General features: G+C 33.1%; 5 protein-coding genes across 5 annotated transcripts; all 5 read left to right on the top strand.

Annotated features, from left to right (window-relative positions):
- Positions 1–716: 716 nt before the first annotated feature.
- PPL_01712 (MOSC domain-containing protein) lies at positions 717–6,444 on the top strand (the record flags this gene model as incomplete). Its single annotated transcript, XM_020572715.1, has 8 exons — positions 717–873; positions 935–1,959; positions 2,383–3,020; positions 3,085–4,020; positions 4,346–4,770; positions 4,863–4,950; positions 5,334–5,500; positions 5,603–6,444. 8 exons carry the CDS (start codon positions 717–719, stop codon positions 6,442–6,444), a joined length of 4,278 nt encoding a protein of 1,425 aa, XP_020436832.1.
- A 1,136-nt stretch (positions 6,445–7,580) lies between these two features.
- abpC (gelation factor) lies at positions 7,581–10,255 on the top strand (the record flags this gene model as incomplete). The annotated part of the gene is made up of 2 exons (XM_020572716.1): positions 7,581–7,622; positions 7,727–10,255. The coding sequence occupies 2 exons, from the start codon at positions 7,581–7,583 to the stop codon at positions 10,253–10,255; spliced, it is 2,571 nt and encodes an 856-aa protein (XP_020436833.1).
- Positions 10,256–10,571: 316 nt separating this feature from the next.
- On the top strand, positions 10,572–14,089 carry PPL_01714 (uncharacterized protein; the record flags this gene model as incomplete). Its single annotated transcript, XM_020572717.1, has 2 exons — positions 10,572–12,130; positions 12,703–14,089. 2 exons carry the CDS (start codon positions 10,572–10,574, stop codon positions 14,087–14,089), a joined length of 2,946 nt encoding a protein of 981 aa, XP_020436834.1.
- A 464-nt stretch (positions 14,090–14,553) lies between these two features.
- Positions 14,554–16,233, top strand: PPL_01715 (uncharacterized protein; the record flags this gene model as incomplete). The annotated part of the gene is made up of 1 exon (XM_020572718.1): positions 14,554–16,233. The coding sequence occupies one exon, from the start codon at positions 14,554–14,556 to the stop codon at positions 16,231–16,233; it is 1,680 nt and encodes a 559-aa protein (XP_020436835.1).
- Positions 16,234–17,744: 1,511 nt separating this feature from the next.
- PPL_01716 (uncharacterized protein) lies at positions 17,745–25,448 on the top strand (the record flags this gene model as incomplete). Its single annotated transcript, XM_020572719.1, has 12 exons — positions 17,745–17,784; positions 17,858–18,190; positions 18,260–18,778; positions 18,865–20,537; positions 20,591–21,249; positions 21,308–21,440; positions 21,510–21,567; positions 21,788–21,858; positions 21,925–22,013; positions 22,087–22,865; positions 23,034–23,112; positions 23,177–25,448. 12 exons carry the CDS (start codon positions 17,745–17,747, stop codon positions 25,446–25,448), a joined length of 6,705 nt encoding a protein of 2,234 aa, XP_020436836.1.
- Between the last annotated feature and the right edge of the window lie 104 nt (positions 25,449–25,552).

The following is a 25,552-nucleotide window of genomic DNA, read 5'->3' on the forward strand; positions in this document are numbered from 1 at the left end:
TTTTTCTTATCTCGAAAACAAAAGTGGTTTTCTGTAACCAATTTAAAATTTGAAATTTTAACTTTTAAATTTATTTATTGAAGTTTTAACTGTTTCTTTTAAAGATTAAAAAAAATACTTACTACTTTTACAGGTTTTATTTTTCACAAACTTATTAATTTCAAAACATTTTTTTTAACCTTGAGTATTCATTTACTTAAAACATTATTATAATTTATTTAATTAATTATTTTTCAGATCATTTTTTTATTTGAACTTAACCAACTTGTTTTTTACTTTTTATTTTTTATTTTTTATTTTTACAAAAACTAAAATCTTTTTTTTTTTTTACTATTTAATAAAAAACAAAAAAAAAAAAGATCAGCAAATTGCAAACAATCATCAAACAAAACAATAAAATAAATTAAATTAAAAATAACAATAATATACTAGTTAATAAAAAAAAAACCAAACAATAATAATCACACTTCACAACCAACCCCCTTTTTTTACCACCATTGTGGTTTTTTTCTTTTTTTGAACAAACAATCAATCATCTGCAAATACACATGAAATAATCAACATTAACTATTTAATTTGATTTTAACAAAAGAAAATCAAATTAATCAAACAGTCAGTCAGTCAGTCATTCGGTTAGATAATTAGTTAGTTAATCAATTGTACAATAACCATTATTAGTCAAGACGTGCTACCAAGATCAAGAGAACCTTCGATAGATGGATCAACAAAAGAGATTATCCCAACTTGAAAATGATAGAAAAGTCTTGTTAGATTTCATCTATTCGCAGTTCTCACATGCAATTCCTCAGAATTTCAATACTGCTCAACATTCTAATATAGATGTTAATGAATTGGTTAGATCTTTGAAATTGGGTATGTTAATTACTATTCTAATATCATTAAAATTGTTACTTATTATTATTATACTTTTTAGTACTTTCACCAAAACAGTTGTCACCTCCTACTTCATCAACAACATCATCAGATACTACACCTTCTACAATAAATAATAATAACAATAATAATGCAAGCAATAGTAAAGGTTCATCACCTCCTCTAAACTCAAATATTGGAACTATTGGAATTGTTCCAGCACATGTACAAGGTGCACATCAAAATCTTATGAGTCCAACTACCATAAGAATACAACAACAGCAACAACAACAACAATATCAACAACCTTTACCAGCAACACCAACAGCAACACTCATTCCATCATTTACATCACCACCTGCAGGTGCAGCAAATCCATCCTCATCTGCATCTGGTTCAATAAACTTTGCTGAAATGCATCAGCAACACAGTCCAAAGAATCAATCTTCATCTCATCAAAATCAACCATTACCACAACAACTTCAACTTCAACAACAACAACAACCACCACCTCAACAATCACAACAATCACACTCACCACAACATCAACAACCATCACCAAATATAGTTGTACCAGAGGAATATGGTAATTTGAACAAAGAACAATTTCATTTCTCGAGCTACGAGACTTATTTATTGGTCAATCATTTCGCACGACCACACGGACAGCCTGGAAACTACGAACAAGAAGATAGTTTTAGAATTCAAATGGAAATGTCGAGAGTGAAACATGAAGCATACTTGCTAATGCTTTCACCACCATCTAATGCCAGTTCACCACCACCTCATTTCCATTCGGTGACCTATCGTCTTTGGCTACTACGATTCTTTGACATGAAGAGGTTCGACACATTCGACTCGATGATAATTTGGTTCCGCCGACAACTCTACACGGTGATGTCATCCATTCAGAATATGTTGCGCGATCCATTCGATGATAAATCACCACCGTCTTCGATGCTCGTAGTGTTCCGACAACTCTGTTACTCGCTGGAGAACTACATCCTCGCAATCAATCCGTCAGCCACCACCGACATTGAGTATCAACGGTTGCTCGGTGAGATCGACAGGTTTCTAGCGCCGATTGTCAGTCGCGGTGCCAGTCCAGAGACGCGAGCCGACCTCAAGCTGGCGACTCAGTATCTCAGTGAACCGGTTCCCTACCAATTCCCGCTGAATACCACCATCTTTGAAGATCTGCTGTTTTACAATCTCTTTGAGTTTACACGTGAGGAAATAGTGTTTGTAGGCTCGCCGAGAATGACGCTGGTTCCCGACTTGCTGCCTCTTGCCGGCGCACTGAAGATCTCAGAGACAATGGCAACCATTTCCCATGCAAATTGCTTCCTTACCGCCTATCAAGCGGAACTAAGTGTCAGCCATTTGGAACGACTTCAACGTGCACTCAATCTCATTGAGAATATGATCGCCACCAATGTCCAGGCGATACGCGATCGCCAATACTCAACGGCGTCACTCTTAAAGCTAACACTGAAACGCATTGCTCAGTGGCTACTGAAAATGCTGAGTGATATCCACACCCATAAATCGGAACACATAGCGATGGACATTGAAATAGCGTGCTCCGTGTATATTCAATCGCGACAGATGTGGACAATGCTGTCATCGTCGTCCGCCAACGGCAATGCAAGCAATGCCGGCAACAAACCATCGGAATCAAACTTTACAAGTTTCATTGTTTCCTCAGTTTCCTGTCATTACAGTCGTATCTCTAAGCCATTCCGTCCGCTGACACTCGATAACTTTTCAGAGTTTATCGAAGCGCTGATGCCAGAGATTACATTGGATTTGAAAGTATACTCCAAAGGATTCATTAGATATCACTCATCGGCATTGGCAATTGCACTTCAAGAGTTCTGCAATCTCTACACACAAGATCTAGGTGTAGTTTTCGACGATGTCTATTTCCTCTCACCAATGGTACTACAATCGGTTCAAACAGCCTCTAAATTCCAGATATTCCTACAGGATCTACATCTCTTGCCACCCGAGAAACTTCCAGCCGTTACAAAACATGTTAGTAGCGTTGTTTCTGCATGGTGTCAAAATCAAGAGAAATTCTTTAACAAATGGTTTGAAAATCTATTCCAAGTCGATAAATTTCAACCATTAGATAAAACAATCAAGTAAGTCAAAATGAAAATAACACTATTAACAATAAGATAATTATTAACTTAACATTTATTATAGACATTCATCATCGGTTGTAGATTTATTCCAAATGTTTTATCAAGCAATTAATACACTGAGTAAAATGAAAGGATCGCTATCTACTAGTTTTCCAGGTTTCATTGTTACACTTTCGAATATGTTTAACAAGTTCCTCATTATGTATAATCAAACGATTGCCGAATTCACTCTGTGTGCACAACGTCAGAGTCTGATGCCGCTATCGCTGAACGAGAAGATCAAGAAGGGTATCAGAAAGAGTTTGAGTCAGAGTATTAATTCTATTCATGTAAATGCACCAGGTAGCGCCAGTAAGGAACCACCTCCTCCAACGATGATTGAACGCGCTCAAAAACAAACGATACAAACACTCTGTGTATGTCTCAACAACTTGGATTTCATACAGTCCAACGTTGTCGAGTATATCGAACATCATAGCTACAACATCGCAGACCTGAAGAAACAACTTTCCGATCTATTCATCCCTGTACAATCATCGATTAGATCGACATCGATAGCACTCATCGATTACATCGGTGCCAAAGTTGTCTTTGCCGATTGTCGTGTCGCTACGGTTGACAATTTGTATCAGGCGCCACTCACCCGGCAGCCGAGAGTAGAGGAACCACTCGAACAACTCAATCCACACTTGAAATCAATCTATTCGAGTACTTCAACGATTGAACGTGCCACCGATATACTTACATCGGTTGCCAAGGCATTCCTTCAGTCGCTAGAGTATTCGATGCTCTACGGTGGACCAACGCGAATTTTCAACACTGGCGAAACTCAGTGGATCGAAGCTGACCTAGAGTCGATCAAAGATTACTTTTTGGATCGTGACGAACAAGGAAACTCCAATGGTGTACCGGAGCGCACCTACGATCAAATAGCGGGTGGTATCACAAAGGTTTGTCATCTACTGATGGATCAACCCAGTGAGATACTGGTCGAGCAGTATGTCAATGGCAAATCCAACGCATTCTCCAATGAGATTCTACTTGCTGTATTAGTACACCGAAGTGATAAACCAGCGCGAAGTTTCATCAAAAAGAAACTACACGATCCATATTATCTACAAATTAAGAAAGGTTCAAAAGTTAACTTTTTAACTAAATAATAATAATATTAAAATATTTTATTACTATTTACTGTTATCACATGTGAATCAAAAGTTTGATTCAAAACATTATTTTATTTTATTTATTTTTTTAACTTTTTACTAAATCCTCCTTGTTTGTGAGCCAAACTTTTTTATCTTCTTAATATCAAAAGCAGTTAGTGATAGTTCAAAAGAAGTTAAATTGGGAGCTGAAAATGCTTCTCAAATAATTAGAAGCGGTGCATTAGAAGCATCTACAATTTTAGCACAAGGCCATGTTGAAGCATCAAAGAGTATTGCATTCTCTATTTCGGAACTTACATCAAGTCTTCGATACCTTGGAGACACTGGAAAGGAAGCTATAGATCGATGCACTGACCCTATCAATAACCTTGTACAAACTGCAAGAAAAAGTTCGATTGAACTCAATACAAGTTGCAGTCAATTCAATCGAATCATCTCTGATACTCCCAGAAAGTTTGCTGTTTGGTCAATCCTTCCTATTTTTGTGGTGTACATCTTATTTGCATCCAAGGTGGATCAAGATTTAGTAATAGCATTACTTTTGGAAAATTGGCAAATATTTTTAGCTACTTCGATCTTGGGTTTATTTTCTTCATGGTTGTTTCATATATGGAGACTATCAAATATCTATCACACAAATAGAGTTGTAATTGATAATTTTCAATCCAAAAAGAAGCTCAACATTTAGTTATTAGGAATAATCAACGACAACATGTGTGGGCTATGAATGGAGATTTACCATCTGGTCCTCCTAATTGGTTGTAAAATACAAAACTTAATAAAAAAAAAAAAAAAAATACTGGTACTGTATAAATTTCTTTTTAATATTACAAATAATTTTGAATCAAACTAACTTTAATGGCAGTAAAATAATGAAACAAGAATTGCAGTTAAAGTAGACCAATTTTTTTTGTGTAAAAAAATAAAAATCTTTGATGGAATCATGGAATCTAACATAACCAAATTGTTGTAAAAAAAAAATCTGGTGGAATGGAATAATGGAATACATCTTGAGAATTAAAAAAAAAAAATTAAAAAAAAAATTTTTTTATTTATTTTGAACTAACACCCCTAAACACAATAATTATTATTAAATATATTTGTATTGATCTGCACACTGATCATAATCATAATATATAAAAAGAAAAATGAATAATAATTTAATGTATTGGGTACCTGTTGCCTTGGGTACTGCAACATTAGTATGGGCATACAAGAATAACTACTTACCAGGTCAAAAGAAATCATCGGACGATCAAAACAAGCAGAGTGACTCTGTCATTAGAATTGCTAAATTGATTATCTATCCAAGTATGTCATAAACTATTTACCATCATTATTGCATTGCATAAATAATCTAGATATAATTATATTGATTTGTTTATCGTCGATTGTCAGTTAAATCATGTCAAGGTATTGAATTAAAGAGAGTAAATATCGATAAGCTGGGATTCGAAAACGATAGAAGATGGATGATCTGTGTCGATGGAAGATTCATTACACAGAGAACACACCCAAAGCTAGCTCTCATCGCACCGGCTATCGATGGTGACGTCTTGGTAGTGCGTGCACCCAACATGCCAGAGTTGCGTGTACCAATGACCAGTGATAGCGCCACCTCTGAAGTGGTCGTCTGGAAAGACACTGTAAAGGCTCACGACAGCGGTGACGAAGCAGCGGAATGGCTATCAAAGTTCTTGGAGTTGCAAAACGTGCGATTGGTACAGGTCAGCTCGGAACACCGCCGTCACATCAAAGAGAAGTACGCGCAGGTGGCATTCCAACATCAACCGACACCGGAGGAGGTCGAGCGCTATCAATATGCATTCTGCGATGCCAGTCAGGTGATGATTCTCAGTCAGGCATCGATTGACGATATCAACGCGCGTATCGATGAGACCAGACGCGCCAAGTCGGAACCAAAGCAGCGTCCAATGGACGAGAGACGTTACCGTCCCAACGTTCTACTCGTTGGTACCGGTGCTTGGGAAGAAGATCGTTGGCGTACCATTCGTATCGGTGGAAACATCATTCGTCAGGTTGACCGTACCGGTAGATGTAAATTCACAACGATCGATCCAGACAGCGCAGTGATCGATCCCTACGGAGATAACGAACCACTCAGAACACTCAATCAATATCGTGTTGGAAAAGATAAAGATAAGAATGTCTACGTTGGAATATTAACTGTTTTGGATGAACATACCGGTGAATTATGTGTTGGTGACAGAGTTGATGTTATTGATAAATTCTAAATTAAAATAAAATTAAAATTAAAATTAAAAAATAAACATATGATTATTTTATTTTCCCCTTCCCCCAATAATAATAAAATAAAACGAAATTATAAAATTATTGTTAAGTTCAACCAATCAATCTTTACAATAATATTAGTAATAATAATATCTTGTTTCAGATCTGACAAATAACTAAAAATATGTATGTTATGTATTTATTTAAATTTATATATAGGTGATCAATTTTAGTTTGGTTTTTCTTTTCGTTTTTTTTTTTTTTTTAAAGATTTGAATAGAAGAATGACAAGTAATAATTGGTCGAATAACAATCTGAAACAATCGAATGATCATGTATGCAATGAAAATTGTTGGGGTGTGCAAATTTTATCATGCTGTTGTTCTCGTCTTTTTACTGGGTCGCGACAGTATGCAGGCAAAGTGTTGTTTCAATCACCATCATAATCATTTTTTTTTTCTTTCATTTTCAATGAATTTTGCAAGAACAAAAAAAAAAATGTAACAACCATTTATATCTTATTTTTTTTTGTTTTTAGGTTTTTTTTTCTGATTGATGTAAAAAATAGTTTTTTTTTCAAAATCTAACAATCAGTAGGCCCTGCCAATAAAAAAAGATAAAAAAATCCTTCTGAATCTTTTTTTTTTTTTTTTATAATAAAAAATAATGTTTTGGGCGATTTTCAAAAAAAAACCCATTTAATTTTAATTTTTTGCCAGTGGAATTGGATTTGTTAAAAATGAATTGCATTTTCGACCCCAAACACACACAAGCATGGATGGCTGAGCCAATTTTGAAAATGATTCCAAACCAACATTAAATTTTACTGCTTGATAAATAATTCATTTAATAACTTATTATTTTTTTTATTTTTTTCAATCCTCACACACAAACACTAACATTTAAACAAATCAGTTGACACACCAATTAAATTCATTTTTGTTTAGAGTCAGTTTCCAAGTGTGTTTTTGTGTGTTTGTTTAATTTTAAACCATTATATATAACATCAAAAACATCACTGACATTTTATTGTTTGTCATTTTTTAATCTTTCATTTTCTTGTTTTATATCTATATATTTATTTGTTGTATATTTATTTGTCATATATCTTTTTAATTTTGTATAACTAAATAAAAAAATGACTGAAACCAAAAAGACTTGGATTGATGTCCAAAAAAGAGTATGTAATAACAATGTCAATCTAATAGTCAAATTATAATTATAATTAACAAACTTTTTTCTTTTTCTTTTTTTTAATTCTTTTTCTTATTTCTTTTCTTTCAGACTTTTACTGGTTGGGCCAACAACTATTTAAAGGAACGTATCTTAAAGATCAATGATCTCGGTACAGATTTGGAAGATGGTGTTCTCTTGATCAATCTTTTGGAAATTATTTCCTCAAAGAAGATCTTGAAATTCAACAAGACCCCAAAGATCAGATTACATAAGATGGAGAACAACAATTTGGCTGTCAACTTTATCAAGACTGAAGGTCTCAAGTTGGTCGGTATCGGTGCTGAAGACATTGTCGATGGTCAACTCAAGCTTATTCTCGGTCTCATTTGGACCCTCATTTTGAGATATCAAATCCAGATGGCCGAAACCGACTCTCCAAAGGCTGCCCTCTTGGAGTGGGTTCGTAACCAAGTCCGTCCATACGGAGTGACCGTCAGCAATTTCACCGATTCATGGTGTGACGGTCGTGTCCTCTCTGCCTTGACCGATTCACTCAAGCCAGGTGTCTTGGACTTTAACTCGCTCTCTGGTGACTCCTACACCGATGTCAATCGTGCTATGGACGTCGCCTTGGAAGCCTACGAGATTCCAAAGATTATGGATCCAACCGATATGGTCAGTTTGCCAGACGAACTCTCCGTAATCACCTACGTCTCCTATTTCCGTGACTACCAAGTCAACAAGGCCAACCGTGACAAGGCTGCCGCCGAAGCTTTGGAGCACAAGAGAAGAACCACCTCTGACGCCAGTCAAGTCTTGGCCTACGGTCCAGGTTTGGAGGCAGGTTTCGTCAACAAGCGTGGTGATTTCACCATCAAGGCCATGAACTACTACGGTGAGCCATTGGCCAACGGTGGAGAGAACTTCACTGTCAATGTTGTCGGTGCCGACGGTCAAGTCGTTCCAGTCACTCTCGTTGACAACAAGAACGGTACCTACGACGGTCACTACACTCCAAGCGAACCACAAGACTACACTGTCACCATCCAACTCGATGCCGTCAACGTCAAGAACTCGCCATTCGCCGTCAAGGTCGATGGTTCCGATCCAAACGAGTCTAACGCCTACGGTCCAGGTTTAGAGGGTGCCAAGGTTGGTGTTCCAGCTCCATTCACCATCCAAGGTCGTAACAAGCAAGGTGACGCCATGACCCAAGGTGGTGACGATTTCACCGTCAAGGTCACTGGTCCAGCCGGTGATGTTCCATGTCAAGTCAAGGACAACGGTGACGGTTCCTACTCTGCCGTCTACAACCCAACCAAGGGTGGAGATCACCAAGTTGAGGTCTTCCTCCGTGGTCAACCATTGGCCCAAGGTCCAGTCCCAGTCCGTGTTCTCAACTCTGACGAGTCCAACTCTTTCTGTGACGGTCCAGGTTTCGAAGCCGCCCAAGCTCGTCGTCCAACTCAATTCACCATCCACTCTGTCGGTGCCGACGGTCAACCATCAAAGGACGGTGGAGATCCCTTCCAAGTTTCCATCTCTGGTCCACACCAAGTCGATGTCTCCATTTCCGATAACGAAGACGGTACCTACACTGTTGCTTATACCCCAGAGAAGCCAGGTGACTATGAAATCATTGTCACTTTGAACGAGAAGCCAATCAAGGATATTCCAAAGAGCATCCACATTAAGCCAGCCGCCGATCCAAACAACTCTTACGCCGAGGGTCCAGGATTGGAAGCCGGAGAATGTTTCCAACCATCGAAATTCAAGATTCATGCCGTCGACCCAGACGGTGTTCCACGTAACGACGGTGGTGACGGTTTCGTCGTCACCGTAGAGGGACCAGCCCCAGTCGATCCATATATGGTCGATAACGGTGACGGTACCTACGACGTCGAATTCGAACCAAAGGTTCCAGGAGATTACACAATCAATTTGACTTTGGACGGTGACACTGTCAATGGATTCCCAAAGGTTGTCCGTGTCAAGCCAGCCCCAGCCGCTGGAAACTCATACGCCAAGGGTCCAGGTCTCAAGGAGGCTTTCGACAACGCCGTTGCTGAATTCACCATTTACTCTGTCGATACCGACGGTAACGCCCGTACCGACGGTGGAGATCCATTCGTCGTCACCATCCAAGGTCCAAACGGTTTGGAAGTCGTACCAAAGGTCGAAGACAAGAACGACGGTACCTACCACGTTGAATACGAACCATTGGTCGAGGGAGACTACAACATCAATGTCACCCTCCGTGATACCCCAATTAAAGATATGCCAGTCACTGTCAAGTGCATCGAAGGTGCTGACGGTGACCACTCGTCATTCGGTAAATTCACTTTCACCGTTGCCGCCAAGAATAAGAAGGGAGAACCAAAGACTTACGGTGGTGATAAATTCGAAGTCTCCATCACTGGTCCAGCTGAATACATTGAGTTGAACGCAATTGACAACCAAGATGGTACATACACTGCTGCCTACGCTCTCGTTGGAAATGGTAGATTCTCGACTGCTGTCAAGTTGAACGGAAAGCACATCGAAGGAAGTCCATTCAAACAAGTCCTCGGTAACCCAGGTAAGAAGAATGCTGATGTCCCATCATTCACTACTACCGCTACCTCCAACTCGCAGTAAAAAAATAAAAAAAAACTTGTGAAATAAAAATTAAAAATTAAAATAACAAAAAAACAACAACAACAAAATGATAGTAACTATTGGAGTTATAAATTACTTTAAAAGATTAATTACTTGATACATTACCGGATTGTCCAAGAATCTATTACGAACTATATAAAGTCAGTTAAAAGAACAACAAGAACATTTATTCATACTAAAAAATATTTAAAAAACATGTATCAAAAAATAAAAATAATAGTTGTTTGACAGTTAAAAGATGATCATTGTTAAAAAACTCTTATTATATTTATTATTTATAGTTATAGATAAATAAATGAAATCAGAATTATTTAAATTAGTATTTAATAATACAGTTATTAGATCAAATATATTTAATCAATTTCAAAATAAAGAGATTTATGGTGGTAGAACATCAAGATATAGATGGATACAATTAATAAATTCACCATTTCTATTGATACAATATAATTATTTCGATTTGTTTGTTCAACATTGGATCACTGTTGGTTGTAATAACTACCATTATAAACAGTTGAAATTGAAAAACAATATAAAGATTGTTAGTGTTGCCATCCAATTCAACAGATTAAACTTTATTAAATGTTTGGTCGAACACAATCATTTAGATCTATCAATCTATTTAAAAGACATATTAAGCATATCGGTATCAAGAGGAAAGAAAGATATTGTTGAATATCTTAGATTGCTATTCAGCTCAAACAATGGGTATTATACTCATAATTACCAATATTTAGAACTGCTTGATGCTTTCGAATCAAACGATCTCGAAACCGTTAAACGATTATCATCAATGGTTTCAAAATCCCAACTTAATGAACTTTATGAACCTTTGTACAAAGCTATCTCATACGGTCACACACAGCTTATAGATTGGTTAATCGACAATCGATCAGATATTTCCAATATGTTCATTGGAAATAGAGTAATTGGTAAGGCTATATACAACCGACAATTTCATATTCCCGATTTGTTACTTTCCAAAGGTTATATAGAAGATAGAGAATATCAAACATCTGAACTTGGTATCAATTTCGCACAGAACGATATATATCAATGGTTGAGCACAACCAAATTAAGAATAAACTTTACTTCAACAGATTTCGATGAAGCAGCAGGAAATTCATCACTCGAAGTTATAAAATGGATCAATGATCATAGTAATCAAGGTTGTTCAAAGAATGCAATGTATAATGCATTCGTCAACTTGAAATTTGACATTGTGAAATGGTTACATGAGAATAGAACAGAAGGAACACGTACTATTGGTTACATTAACTCCTCTGCAATAACTAAAGATGCAGAGAATTTACCATTCGAAATGGTTAAATGGTATCATCAAAATAGAACAGAAGTATTCGGTAGTTATTTCATGGATTACGCTGCTTGTTACTCACTTGACGTCATTAAATTCCTTCATTACAATCGATCTGAAAGTTGTTCAAAAAGGGCAATGCTTAATGCTGGAATGTCTGGTCAACTGGAAATCTTTAAATTCCTCAAAGACAATAGAACAGAAGGTGTTCCAAGTGATCTAATTTATCATATTTGTTCTAAAGGTCAATTGGAAATGATTCAATATCTTTATGAAACTAGTGAACCAAATGAATATAATTGGTCCTGGGATCTTATGGATTTAGCAATCAAATCATCCAACCTCGATTTAGTAAAGTGGATTCATCAAAATACCACCTTTAGTAGCATTTCAAATGAATTTGATATTGCCTTATCAAGAAAAGACTTTGAAATGGTTCAATATCTCGTTGACAACAAGATTTGTTCAAATGATTTGGAATCATCAATACTTAATCATCTAAAAGATCCTAGTTTATTTATCATTGAAATTCTAGATTGGTTAATGAAATCAAACCTATTGGACCATGACAAACTTGTTGATTTGTCAAAGCAATGTTATACACCAACTTTAAATTCATTTTTCAAAGATTATAATATCTATTTATTAGATCCACAAAAATATATTATTTATAATTTATTCAAAAAATTTAATAAAAAAAACTATAATATTATCCATATTAATATATATCATTGAAATAACATTTTATAAATTTAACTTATTTAAATCACTACATCTGAGATCAAACTAATTATATTCACTTGCCATTCTTTTGAGGGAATAGAAAACCAGAGATTAGATAAGAACCATTTAGTACTAAAATCAAATCCTATTTTCTATAAATTATCTAGAAATTAGGATATTTAAATAAAAGATTTAGAAACAAAACCGAATTAAAAAAAATTTAGAAAAAAAAAAGGTGATCTTTGCTACTATCTAGCATTGAAAACAATTCCTTATTTTTATTTATTTGTTATTTATTTATAAATAAATGAAATCAGAGTTATTTAAATTAGTATTTAATAATACAGTTATTAGATCAAATATATTTAATCAATTTCAAAATAAAGAGGATTTATGGTTGTAGAACATCAAAATATAGATGGATACAATTAATAAATTCACCATTTCTATTGATACAATATAATTATTTCGATTTGTTTGTTCAACATTGGATCACTGTTGGTTGTAATAACTACCATTATAAACAGTTGAAATTGAAAAACAATATCGATATTGTTAAAACTGCCATCCGATTCAATAGAACAAACTTTATTAAATGTTTGGTGGATAATAATCATTTAGATCTATCAATTCATTCAAAAGGTATATTAGACATATCAGTCTCAATCGGAAAGAAAGATATTGTTGAATATCTAAAATTGGCATTCGGTTCAGATAATGTGTATTTATCACCTATATACCCATCTTTAGAACTGATTTCTGCTTGTGTATCAAACGATCTTGAAACTGTTAAACGATTATCACCAACGATTCCGAATGACCAATTCAAAGAAACCTATCCACCTTTGTACAAAGCTATCTTACATGGTCATGTACAGATTATACATTGGTTGATTAACAATCGAACAGATGGAGACCATTCGTACTATAGAATGATTGGCATGGCATTACATAATAAGCAACATCATATTCCCGATTTGTTACTTTCCAAAGGTTATATAGAAGATAGAGAATATAGACTTTCTGAACTTGGTTTGCTTAGCACTAAGGATTTGTATCAATGGTTGAGCACAACCAAAATCAGAATAAACTTTACATCAAATGATTTCGATCTAGCAGCAAGAAATTCATCACTCGATGTTGTAAAATGGATCAATGATCATAATAATCAAGGTTGTTCAAAGAATGCAATGTATAATGCATTCATCAACTTGAAGTTTGACACTGTTAAATGGTTGCACGAGAATAGAACAGAAGGAACACATACCATTGATTTCTTTAACTCATCTGCAATAGCAAGTGACTCAGATAAGAATCTAGCATTTGAAATGGTTAAGTGGTTCAATCAAAATAGAACAGAAGGATTCACTGCTGATTTCATGGATTGTGTTGCTTCTTTCTCACTTGACATTGTTAAATTCCTTCATCAAAATCGAACTGAAGGATGTACAAGCAAAGCAATATTGAATTCTGGAAAGGCTGGTCAACTGGAAATCTTTAAATTCCTCAAAGACAATAGAACAGAAGATGTTCCGATTGAACTTGTTTCTCTTGTTTGTTCAAAAGGTCAATTGGAAATGATTCAATATCTTTATGAAACTGGAGAGCCAGATGAATATAATTGGTCTTTGAATCTTATGGATTTAGCAATCAAATCATCCAACCTCGATTTAGTAAAGTGGATTCACCAAAATACAACTCATGGTTGCGATATAAATACATTTAAATTTTCATTATTGGAAAAAGACTTTGAAATGGTCTCAATATCTCGTTGACAACAAGATTTGTTCGAAAGATTTGGAATCATCAATTATTTCTTTAATAGATATTACACCTATTTATAAATATTATATCATTGAAATTCTAGATTGGTTAATGAAATCAAACCTATTGGACCATGACAAACTTGTTGATTTGGCAAAACAAAGAAATTCAGCAACTCTTAAAGCATTTCTCAAAGATTATAATATTAATTATTGATTTAATAAATAATTCAAACAATAAATAAAAAAATAGTGATCAATATTTGAGTGAAAATTTATTTAAATATATATTTGGGAAACTCTGATTCTAAGTAAAAGTAAAAAATAAAGTTGATAGATAATTGTTAAAAAAAATCCTTATTATTTGAAATTTATATGAATCAAAAATAATTTGTTCATAATTTCGGAACAAAAAAAAAAAAAAAAAAAGGAGATCATTGTTAAAAATTCTTTATTTGTTTTTTATTTATAAATAAATGAAATCAGAGTTATTTAAATTAGTATTTAATAATACAGTTATTAGATCAAATATATTTAATCAATTTCAAAATAAAGAGATTTATGGTTGTAGAACATCAAAATATAGATGGATACAATTAATAAATTCACCATTTCTATTGATACAATATAATTATTTCGATTTGTTTGTTCAACATTGGATCACTGTTGGTTGTAATAACTACCATTATAAACAGTTGAAATTGAAAAACAATATCGAGATTGTTAAAACTGCTATCCGATTCAATAGATTAAACTTTATTAAATGTTTGGTAGAGAATAATCATTTAGATCTATCAATTCATTCAAAAGCAATATTTGACTTGTCACTATCAAAAAGAAAGAAAGATATTGTTGAATATCTAAAATTGGCATTCAGTTCGAATAACGTGGATATATCCACTATTTACCCATCTTTAGAACTGCTCGAGGCATGCGAATCAAACGATCTTGAAACCGTTAAACGATTATCATCAACTATCCCGAATGACCAATTCAAAGAAACCTATCCACCTTTGTGCAAAGCAATCTCACATGGTCATGTACAGATTATAGATTCGTTGCTTAGCAACCAAACCGTTGGAGACGAATTGTATTATAAAATAAATAGATTGGCAGTTAGTTATTGTCAATTTCAAGTTCTTGATTGGTTACTTTCCAAAGGTTATATAGAAGATAGAGAATATCAAACATCGGAACTTGGTTTCTCTATCATACATAAGGATTTATTTCAATGGATGAGGACAACCAAAATCAGAATCAACTTTACATCAACTGATTTCGATCTAGCAGCAAGAAATTCACTCGATGTTGTAAAATGGATCAATGATCATAGTAATCAAGGTTGTTCAAATAAAGCAATGTATAATGCATTTATCAACTTGAAGTTTGGCATTGTGAAATGGTTGCACGAGAATAGGACAGAAGGATCATTTCCTATTGATCGCATTTGCTTTAACCCAAGAATGACAAAAGATTTAGTCGAGAAAATACTCTTCGAAATGGTTAAATGGTATCATCAAAACAGAACAGAAGGATTCACTGCTGATTTCATGGATTGTGTTGCTTCTTTCTCACTTGACATTGTTAAATTCCTTCATTACAATCGAACTGAAGGATGCACAAGCAAAGCAATGCTTAATGCTGGAATGTCTGGTCAAATTGAAATCTTTAAATTCCTCAAAGACAATCGAACAGAAGATGTTCCAATTGATCTCATTTATCATATTTGTATAAAGGGTCAATTAGAGATGATTCAATACCTTTATGAAACTGGAGAGCCAGATGAATATAATTGGTCTTGGAAACTGATGGATTTCGCTGTTCAATCATCGAACCTCGATATGGTAAAGTGGATTCATCAAAATACCACATTTAGTAGTATTACAAATACATTTGATATTGCCTTGTGTAAAAAAGACTTTGAAATGGTTCAATATCTCGTTGACAACAAGCTTTGCACAAATGATTTGGAATCAACTACTCTTATTCAAGTAGAAAATCCATCTTCATATATTTTTATCATTGAAATAGTTGATTGGTTAATGAAATCAAACTTATTGGATAAATCTAAACTTGTTAAATTGGCAAAAAAATGTTATACACCAACTTTAAAGGCATTTTTCAAAGATTATAATTCAAATCGAAAAAAAAAATAGTTCAATAAAAATATATATTGTTTAATTCCATGGAAAAACAGAAGCAAATTAATATATTGATAATGAAATTGAATCTCTAGATTGTACTTTTATATACATTTTTACAATATTCCATTTGATTAATTTAATAAAGTGTCTTTATATTGAGACAGGATTTACAGGATTGATTTGCTTGACTCGGATGATGACCATAACTCTATCTCGAGTGAGAAAACTTTGACAGCTCTGGTTCCATCTACCATAAATAACTACTAAACCAAGAATGACAATTATAGAAGTCTAGCACCACTAAACGCGCGCTTAAAGTCACAAACCAATGCTAAAGATGCTACTGCTGCTACTACTAACCACTATCTTAGATGCTGTCGATCGTTTGATGTCTGGCAATCATAGGTTGTAATTCTAGAGGTTGGTTTGATCTGTTATAATATGCCACCACTACAATGAGATCAATCCGACCAAATGCACCTGTCATTACCTTCCGAGGAATAGAAACTAACCGCTCCAACTTCCTTTTTCCTGCTGCTCTTGAACAGGCGTACGAGCATCGCCGTCACTCAGAGCCAAGTTGCCATCATCAAGTAGTACGTGTGTTCAGCAAGTTATTCTATCATTTACTTGAGTTCCGTGGCAGATGTTGATATAGGGGTCACACTGAGGATGATGATCAGTTATCATCATTATTTCTATTAAATGTTCTTGACATCTATGATAATAATTGGTTAGAAATTGTCAAATCTCTATTTAAAAGTATTGTAGTTATAAGTCTAGAACTAATTTATAATAAACTTCTCTATATGCCTTATAGCTCAAAGTCAGTTAAAAGAAAAATTGTTTGTTCAACTGTTCGATCTTATAATCTTAAAAAAAAACACAACATTTTATTAATCAAAAATGATCATTTGTGTTGTGAAAATTTATTTCAACATGCTAACAAAACTCTGAAGTTCATCCAATTATTTAAATTTAAATAAACACTGTTAATAAAATATAAATAAAATAAATAAAATAAAATAAAATCTGTAACAACACCGTAGCTGAGGAACCCCAGATTATTTAATATTCAGCATTGAAGATCTATTCTTGTTCAATGCTCTTCTTTGAATCTCTTTTAAGCAAATATCAATAAAATTAAATAAATAAAATAAAAAAAAGGCGCCAAAGGGGTTAATAAATCTAAAAAAAAAAAGTGATTTATTTATACTAACGACACTTTACTTTACGTTCAAATCATAATCATCAAATACTATGAATCTTTAAACTATTTAATGATACGCAACCACAACATTCTTTGGATCACTAATGGGCACTTCGATCTATTCAATCATCACAAATCGATTCGAAAAATATAACTCTTGATAAAAAAAAATAATTTCGTGCAAGTCTTTTTTTTTTTTTTTCTAAATATAAGATAATCAGAAATCAATTCTTTAATTCGATAAATACACCAATTTGTTATAGTCATTTCAAACAAGAGGAAACGGTTTTTTTTTTTCACTTTAAAAAAAAAAATGGAGTCTACCTATCAGATTACACTATTATTTAGATTTAGTTTAGAAAATTTATAAATAGAAATTATAAATAGATTTCATAATGAAAAATAATAATATTTATTTATTATTAGTATTATTATTAATACAATACAATGGTTACATTATCAATGCAATAACCATTGATTATATGTCACCACTAAGAGGATATCTCGATGGAGGAAATATCTTTAAAATAAACTGTGCCGAATTTCCATCAACTCCTATCCTTACTGTTACCAGCTTGGATGGTACCAATGAAGCTATATTCACTCTAAACTCTGAATTTATTTCATACTATGAGTGGGTTGTACCTTCATCGCCTGCTATGAAAAGTGGAAAGAGAAAGAGAACAGAGAGTGCAGTCTTTAGAATGAAATTCACTGGTGATCCTGGATATTATATGGAATCAACATTTATTTATGTTTGTAAGTATAATTATTAAAGTTTCAAATTTAATAATATTAATATTAAAATTAAATAATAACTATCTATAGCACCAGAAATAGTATCATTTAGTCCATCATATTATTATTCTGGTGCAAATGGAAAGAAGCTAGAGATTGATGGTATAGATTTAATAATTGATAAAGATGATATCCCCACTGTTTATATTGGTAGACAACAATGTACGGTGATTCAAAAGAAACCAAATAATATCCAGTGTATCATTCCAACTTGGCCAAAGCCAGCCTCTGTTACCATTTCAGTAAGTCTCCATGGTACTGTTACCGAAGCCAATAGTTTGTTCAGCTATATATTGCCAGCAATAGAATCGATTTATCCTGGAAGAATTGCATCCGGTGCCTCCAAGAATATTATTATCAAAGGAGATATCGTTGATAATGCAGGACTACCAACTTCCATTGTTACCATAGGTGGAAAGAGTTGTACAGATATCAAATTTGATGAAATAATGTCGGAAATCAGTTGTAATACACCAGTATTTGATATTAAAGAAGGTACTCATACATATTATGATATTCAAGTTTCTGTTAATGGTGTAGATATAACATGTAATCCAAAATTAATGATTTATCGTAAAGTATTATTAATTTATTAAATTATTTTTCAAATATATATTAATTTAATTATCATTCAGATCCTGTTATTGAAAGTATTACTCCAGATGTTGGTATTGCAAGTGGTACTACCGATGTTGTTATTGGTGGTAGCTATCTAGATGATGTAAGTGAAGTATTCTTTGGAACACAACAATGTAAAGTATACAAGACTATTACATCTACATCATTCACTTGTGAAGCACAACCATTCACTCTAGAAATGGGGGAGACTCATAGATCATTAGATATCCAAGTGTATATTGGTGGAGGAACATTTAAACCTGAAGGTGGAGCTAAATTTATTTATTATATTCCAGTTATTACATCGATTAATCCAACTCGTTTATTAGCAGGAGTTGTCTCGAAACTCACTATTATTGGAGATGGATTCTTTGATGGATTATCTGTAATCATTCAGGGTAATACCTTTGAAAGAGATTCTATCAATAAAGATCCAACTACCATCTATACTGAAATAAATACGAATCTACTATCCGTTGGAAGACAAAGTTTAAGAGTCAGTAGCTCTGGTGGTGATACACCAGAAGTAGATATCTTTATTGTTGAACCATCGATTTCCAGTGTCGATACACTTAGAGGCTACTTGAATACATATACCCCAATAGTAATCAAGACATCAGATATCCCAACAACCTATCTCGATTATCCAGAATCTATTCTATCATTCAAGATTGGTAATCAATTCTGTTTGTATTTAATGGTTACCGATACCGATGAATATTCATGTACAGTTCCTCCCGGTGTTACTGTTGGAAGTGAATATATATCAATTATTTATAAAAACACTGAATATATTACCAATACCCAATTCACTTACTTTGTACCCGATGTAACTGGACAATCTCAATCAAGTAATATTCCTTTGGGTGGAGGACAATTGGTTATTGATGGAACCGATCTAGATGTTGTTAGTTATGTGCTGATTGACAATGTACGTATTGATCCAACCAATTGTATGATAGGATCCACTCGAATATCATGTACCATTCCAAGACATTCTCCTGGTAGTTTCGCTGTTGACATGGTTGTCCATACTTTAAAAGCCGACTTTACTCATTCCACTGGAACTAACATTGCTTATCAAGGTCCATCCATTACACAAGTCTCTCCAAGTCAAGGATCAAAACTACAACCAAATACAATCACACTTACAGGTGTAGGATTTGGAAATAATATCAATTTGATTGCTATCAATGTTGGTACACAAGCTTGTATCAATATTGTTATAATCATTGCAAATTCCAAAATTCAATGTGATATCCCTGCAATGGATCCTGGTGTTTATCAAGTAGTAGCAAGTATCAGACCAAACACTGCAACACTCATTGGTGTGGAGTCTGTTAATGATATAACCTATCGATCTTATTCATTATCTTGTTTGGGTAGACCAAATCCTGATGGTACAAATAGTCCAGTCGATTGGTGGTTCATCTACAAATTGTCAAATAAAATGAATGCAAATCCCAATGAATATCTCTACATGGATGCAAATTCCGAGAGATTAGAGAGATATCCAGATCTACAACAGAGTGCTGCCAACAGCCTGAGTCCATTGGAATCAACTTTTCTACAATACAATCATTACAACTACATGTTCTTTAACGATCAACCAGGTAATAGAAAGAGTACTGGAGAAAGAGATTTGTCTCGTAAAGTTTATGTTCATGGTCATTTCAAAGGAATGACAATGGTATGAATATATTTAATATTAATTTAATTTAATTTATTAATGTAATTATTTAGTTTGAAGATCCAGATTTAACATTTAATATAAATGGTATACATATTCAACATAGTAATCCATATTTCCCATCTTATACATCGCCTACAGCTACAGATTATAATGAACCATCCGACGGATTAATATTCTTGGGTCTTCCGGATTTCAATCAATATTTCTTCTGTTATTCCTTTGCCAATTTCGATAATGTTATGGAATATATTTCAAAGAACGATGGTAATCTATTAGACTCTTATCGTGTTCCACCTCTATCGACTTGGACAAACAATGAAAGAAATCGGTATCCATTCTTCTATGATTATATGGCATATTGGATAACTCTACCAGATAGAGTTCCTAATGTTGGTATAGATCCACCTGTAAAATCACAACATGATTTTTCAGAAGAATGTAGATCCGTGGTTACCTCCCAAACCGCAATTGAAAATATTTGTTGGTGGCGATCACCAGTACCAATTCCAATTGGGAATATCAACCTAATTTACTTTATGAAAACATCAATCAATACCCCCAGGCCCAAATTTATTAGTGCAACAGCTACTAGACCTCTTACCTATTCTAAATATATCATGTTGGGAGGAAAAAACACACCAAAATATGATGGTCCTGATCTATGGATGATAGTAGCTGATTGTTTCCAAAAGAAATTATTTATTGAAATGTAATAGTTGACAGTTTTTTTCAAATGAAATGGTATTAATTTATTCATTTATATTTAGGTTCTATGCTATTGGACAAAGACAAATGATACCAAATGAACAAGTTATGAATGTTGGATTAATGGAACTTCCTCAGTATTTAGCAAGAGCAGGTCCTTACTCTTCTTATAAATTAATAGGCTCAAAGAATGAGGTAAAAAAAAAAAAAAAGAATTAAAAAATTATTTAAAAATAATGTTACTAAATATTACTTTTTCAATAGCATGCCAAAATCGGATTCCCAATGTATCCAGAATATGATAATCCTTTCGCTGCAAATGGTAAATAATATATAATGATAATCATAGTTTGAGTTTGATTGGAAAGAGTGATGACGCAGTAACCACCAAAAAGATGTTTAAGTTTATTTTTTCACTCAAAAAGACTTGATGTGGTGATTCTCAAAAAAAGAGGAACTGGAACATGCAATAACAAACTATTCAATAAGATAGAAATTCTAAAAACATTAATATATTCTAACCATTTATTTATTTAATATAGAAAATTATTTTTGTGTTGGTGATAGTAATAGACATAGTGGACAGGGTAAACGTGGAGGTGGTGCAATTTGTGTAAGTATATAAACTTTAATCAAATCAAACAATTTCTAACAATTACTTTCTATTATCATCGTCTAGTTCCAACATCCAACTCTTGTTTATCAATTTAATAGAATGGTTAGAACTTATAATACATTCTTGAGTCCAAATTTAATTTCAAAATTTGGGTAAGTAAATTTATTTACCAAAAAAAAAAATATATAAAACTAAAAAACAATCAAATCATTTTTTTCAATATAGTGAAACTATAAATTTATTTTCGACCATTGATCAACCAATTAAAGTAAATAGACCAGCCACTTGGACAAATAATATTCTTGTAGAAGTAAAGGACGCTATCAATGGAAATTTATATTCTAAAAATCCAAGATATTTCGAGAGTATAACACCTTTAACATTTGTCAATCCTCATGATGTTGTACTCTTAATTCAATCATTAAGAACTTCAAGAGCCAATGTTGTTCCAGTGACAGAGATTTCAGTGGTCCCGACAGTACAGACAATGCCAGAACAAGACATTATGTATTATGTTTCCAACGATATTCTATCACTTCATTATGTGGCTTTCGATCAAGCTATTGGATCAATTTGTAATTACAATCCAATGATTACAGAATGCACAAGAAATGTTGCTCGAACACAAACAATTGCTCGTGTTGCAGTTCCTTTGGTTGCACCAGATTTCCCATCAGCATATAATCAACCTTATGGTAATATGATGACTACAAGAGGCTATGATCTAGCTACAAATGTAGATTTCCATATCATTAGATTTATTGATAGATTCATGGCATTGTTACCAAATGCAAGACGTAACTTCTATCCAATATTTATAAACACTGCACTCATTTCTGCTAGATTCGATACCAACATTGGTATTATTAGAAGATCAAGTGATATGTGTGGAGAAGAAATTGCATATTTCATGACACTACAATATATCTATTATCAATCTGGCTTTACAAATGAAAATGATCTTACCTATAAAGTTGGAATTAATGATCCAAATTGGAGTAATGGTATTATTCTGGCTATATCAAAATATTTATATAATGTAACCATGAAATTTAAAAGATCTCATTTTCTTTTTCACATGAATTATCTTGTAATGAAAACCACATATCTTGATATCATTTTATTTAAATTATTTATTATTTACTAAATTTATTTTTTTTTTCAGTCAATAGATATAAGTTTTAATGAAAACTTTAATCCATGTATGTCAAATTTATTTGATAACTTTCCAAATATTGATACTTATTCAGAGTAAGTGGAAAAAAAACAAATATACACTTTACTTTAATTAATTAATTCTCATTATTATTCTTAGTGATGAAAATATGGATACACCAACTCAAGATCAATTAGTTAGAAGAAGTGCAGCTGCTGCTTGGGATTGGATGAAACAATCATACTCAAATGGTCGTGGAGGTTCAACTGACAGAGTAGATAATTCTGAACAAATTCCTGTAAATGTTCTGATGCAAGTTTTAATTGATGTAAAGCAAATAGGTTTTAATTCAATGAGTGATCTAAGAAGATATTTCAGTAAATCCTATGCTTCCAATATCAACTTTAACGATATCCTTTATAATAATTTTATTATAAAGAGACCTGTTATAATTTCAGATACAGATATGCTCCTTATTACAATGATGTTTCCCAATAGTTTAATGAGACCAATTACTACCACTCTAGAGGATTCATCTGAAGATATCAATGAATCAATTCAAAATCCATTGTTTATCAATGAAAGAATGGTTAAATCAGGAGTACAACAATTGTTTTCAGCAATATCATCAATGACTTTTCCCACTATGAATCAATCAAGTATCATAGCAATGACATCATATCAATTTGAAAGATTGGAATTGGCAATAGATAAATGGTTAACAATCAACAATCAAAGTAGTGCAATCCAAACTTTAATTTTAGATCCACAACATCAATATCGTAATCAACCTATAAAGTTTATTGATGAATTAAATAGAGATCAAAGTGGCAATAGTATAGATTTGGATGTAAAAACAACAACCTCTGGAAATAGAGTGGCTCTATCGACCCCACTATCAATATCATCTATCACCTTTATTCTCGAAAGTATTCTAGTAAGCAAAGCAAAATCAAAAAAGTTTGGTGATTTAGAGATTTTCTATCTCTCAAAACCAGATGATTATAATGGTGAAATTTCCCACGATTACGATGGAATGGTAATTGCAACTTTAAATTCCCTGCTATGTGATATTAGAATGATCAGTGAATCCGATTTCCTCTCTGATCAATTTGATTCGCTGTGCATTGGAATAGGACCAATCATCACCTCTGTCGATCAAAATACTGGTTCTACCTCTGGTGGGTTTATAATAACTATTAATGGTTTAAGATTTAATTCATCATTATCAATTTCCATTGGTGAAAATCAATGCTTAACTTGTGAATTGATTTCTGTTAATCAAATTACATGTCAAGTTCCAAGTGGTTCTGGATTAAACAATCAAATTTTACTTTCAACCTCACAAACAATATTCAATCTACAAAGAACCAAATTCCTTTTCTCCTACAACAACCCAACAATTGAATTAGTTGAACCAAAGATTATTGATAGTGTAGGTGGTGATATTCTAACCATTTCAGGATCAAACTTTGGCAATGACCTAACCAATATTAAAGTATTGATAGATGATAGACTTTCTTGTTGGCCAATCTACAGTATCTCTCATCAATCAATTACATGTCAAACACCATCTGCAATTGGAGAATATAGATCAATATCAGTTATTGTCAATGGTCAATCAACCAAACAAACCATTGAAAATCTAGATATCCAAACATTTGGATATACTGGTCCAAATATTGTAGCTGTTATCCCAGAATCTGGCGATCCAATGGATACTATTGTAGTTTTAGGTTATGGTCTTGGAAGTGTTCAAGATTCAGATCTTCCTCCAGTATTATACATTGGTGATTCTCAAATTCAATTGGATAACTTTACAGGCGATGGAATCGAATTCTTGTTGGATTATGAAACTTCTACACAACCAATGACGGTTCAAGTGGGTGACCAATCATTTAACAGTGAATTTACATATTATCAACCTATCATATCGTTATTTAACAATTCAAAGATTGGTACATCTGGTGGTCTCATTCAATTGGATGGATTTGGATTTGGACTATCATCTTCTGATATAAACTCTCTTTTCAATGGTAAAGAAATTGAATGTAATCCTTTCGATCAATTTATAGAATGTGAAATTCCACCTGGAATTGGTACAAACTATCAACTCTCAATTTCAGTCTCTGATCAATCCATTGACTTTTCAGATATCAACAATACCATTTCTTATCTACCTCCAACAATAACTGGTTATTCAATATTCGATACCAACAAAATTCGAATATTAGGTAATAACTTTGTACCAGAAGGAGTTTTATTTGACACGGAAACATCATACATTAATATAAATCTCAATGATGAAACCGAAGAAATTTGTACTTCATTTATAAGTGACCAAATGATAGAATGTCAATTTATTTATATACCAACATCAATTCAAGTTTTCGTAGATGGACAAAATTCAAATATCATAAATTTAAATTAAATTTTTAATACAATAAAAAATTATTATTTTATTATTTATCAACATGTTTCTTGATTAACAATGGTAAAAGTGTAAATCTTTTATACTTTTTTGCAGCTTTAACT

Source organism: Heterostelium album (assembly GCF_000004825.1).
Source record: "Heterostelium album PN500 unplaced genomic scaffold PPL_scaffold2, whole genome shotgun sequence".
NCBI lineage: Eukaryota > Evosea > Eumycetozoa > Acytosteliales > Acytosteliaceae > Heterostelium > Heterostelium album.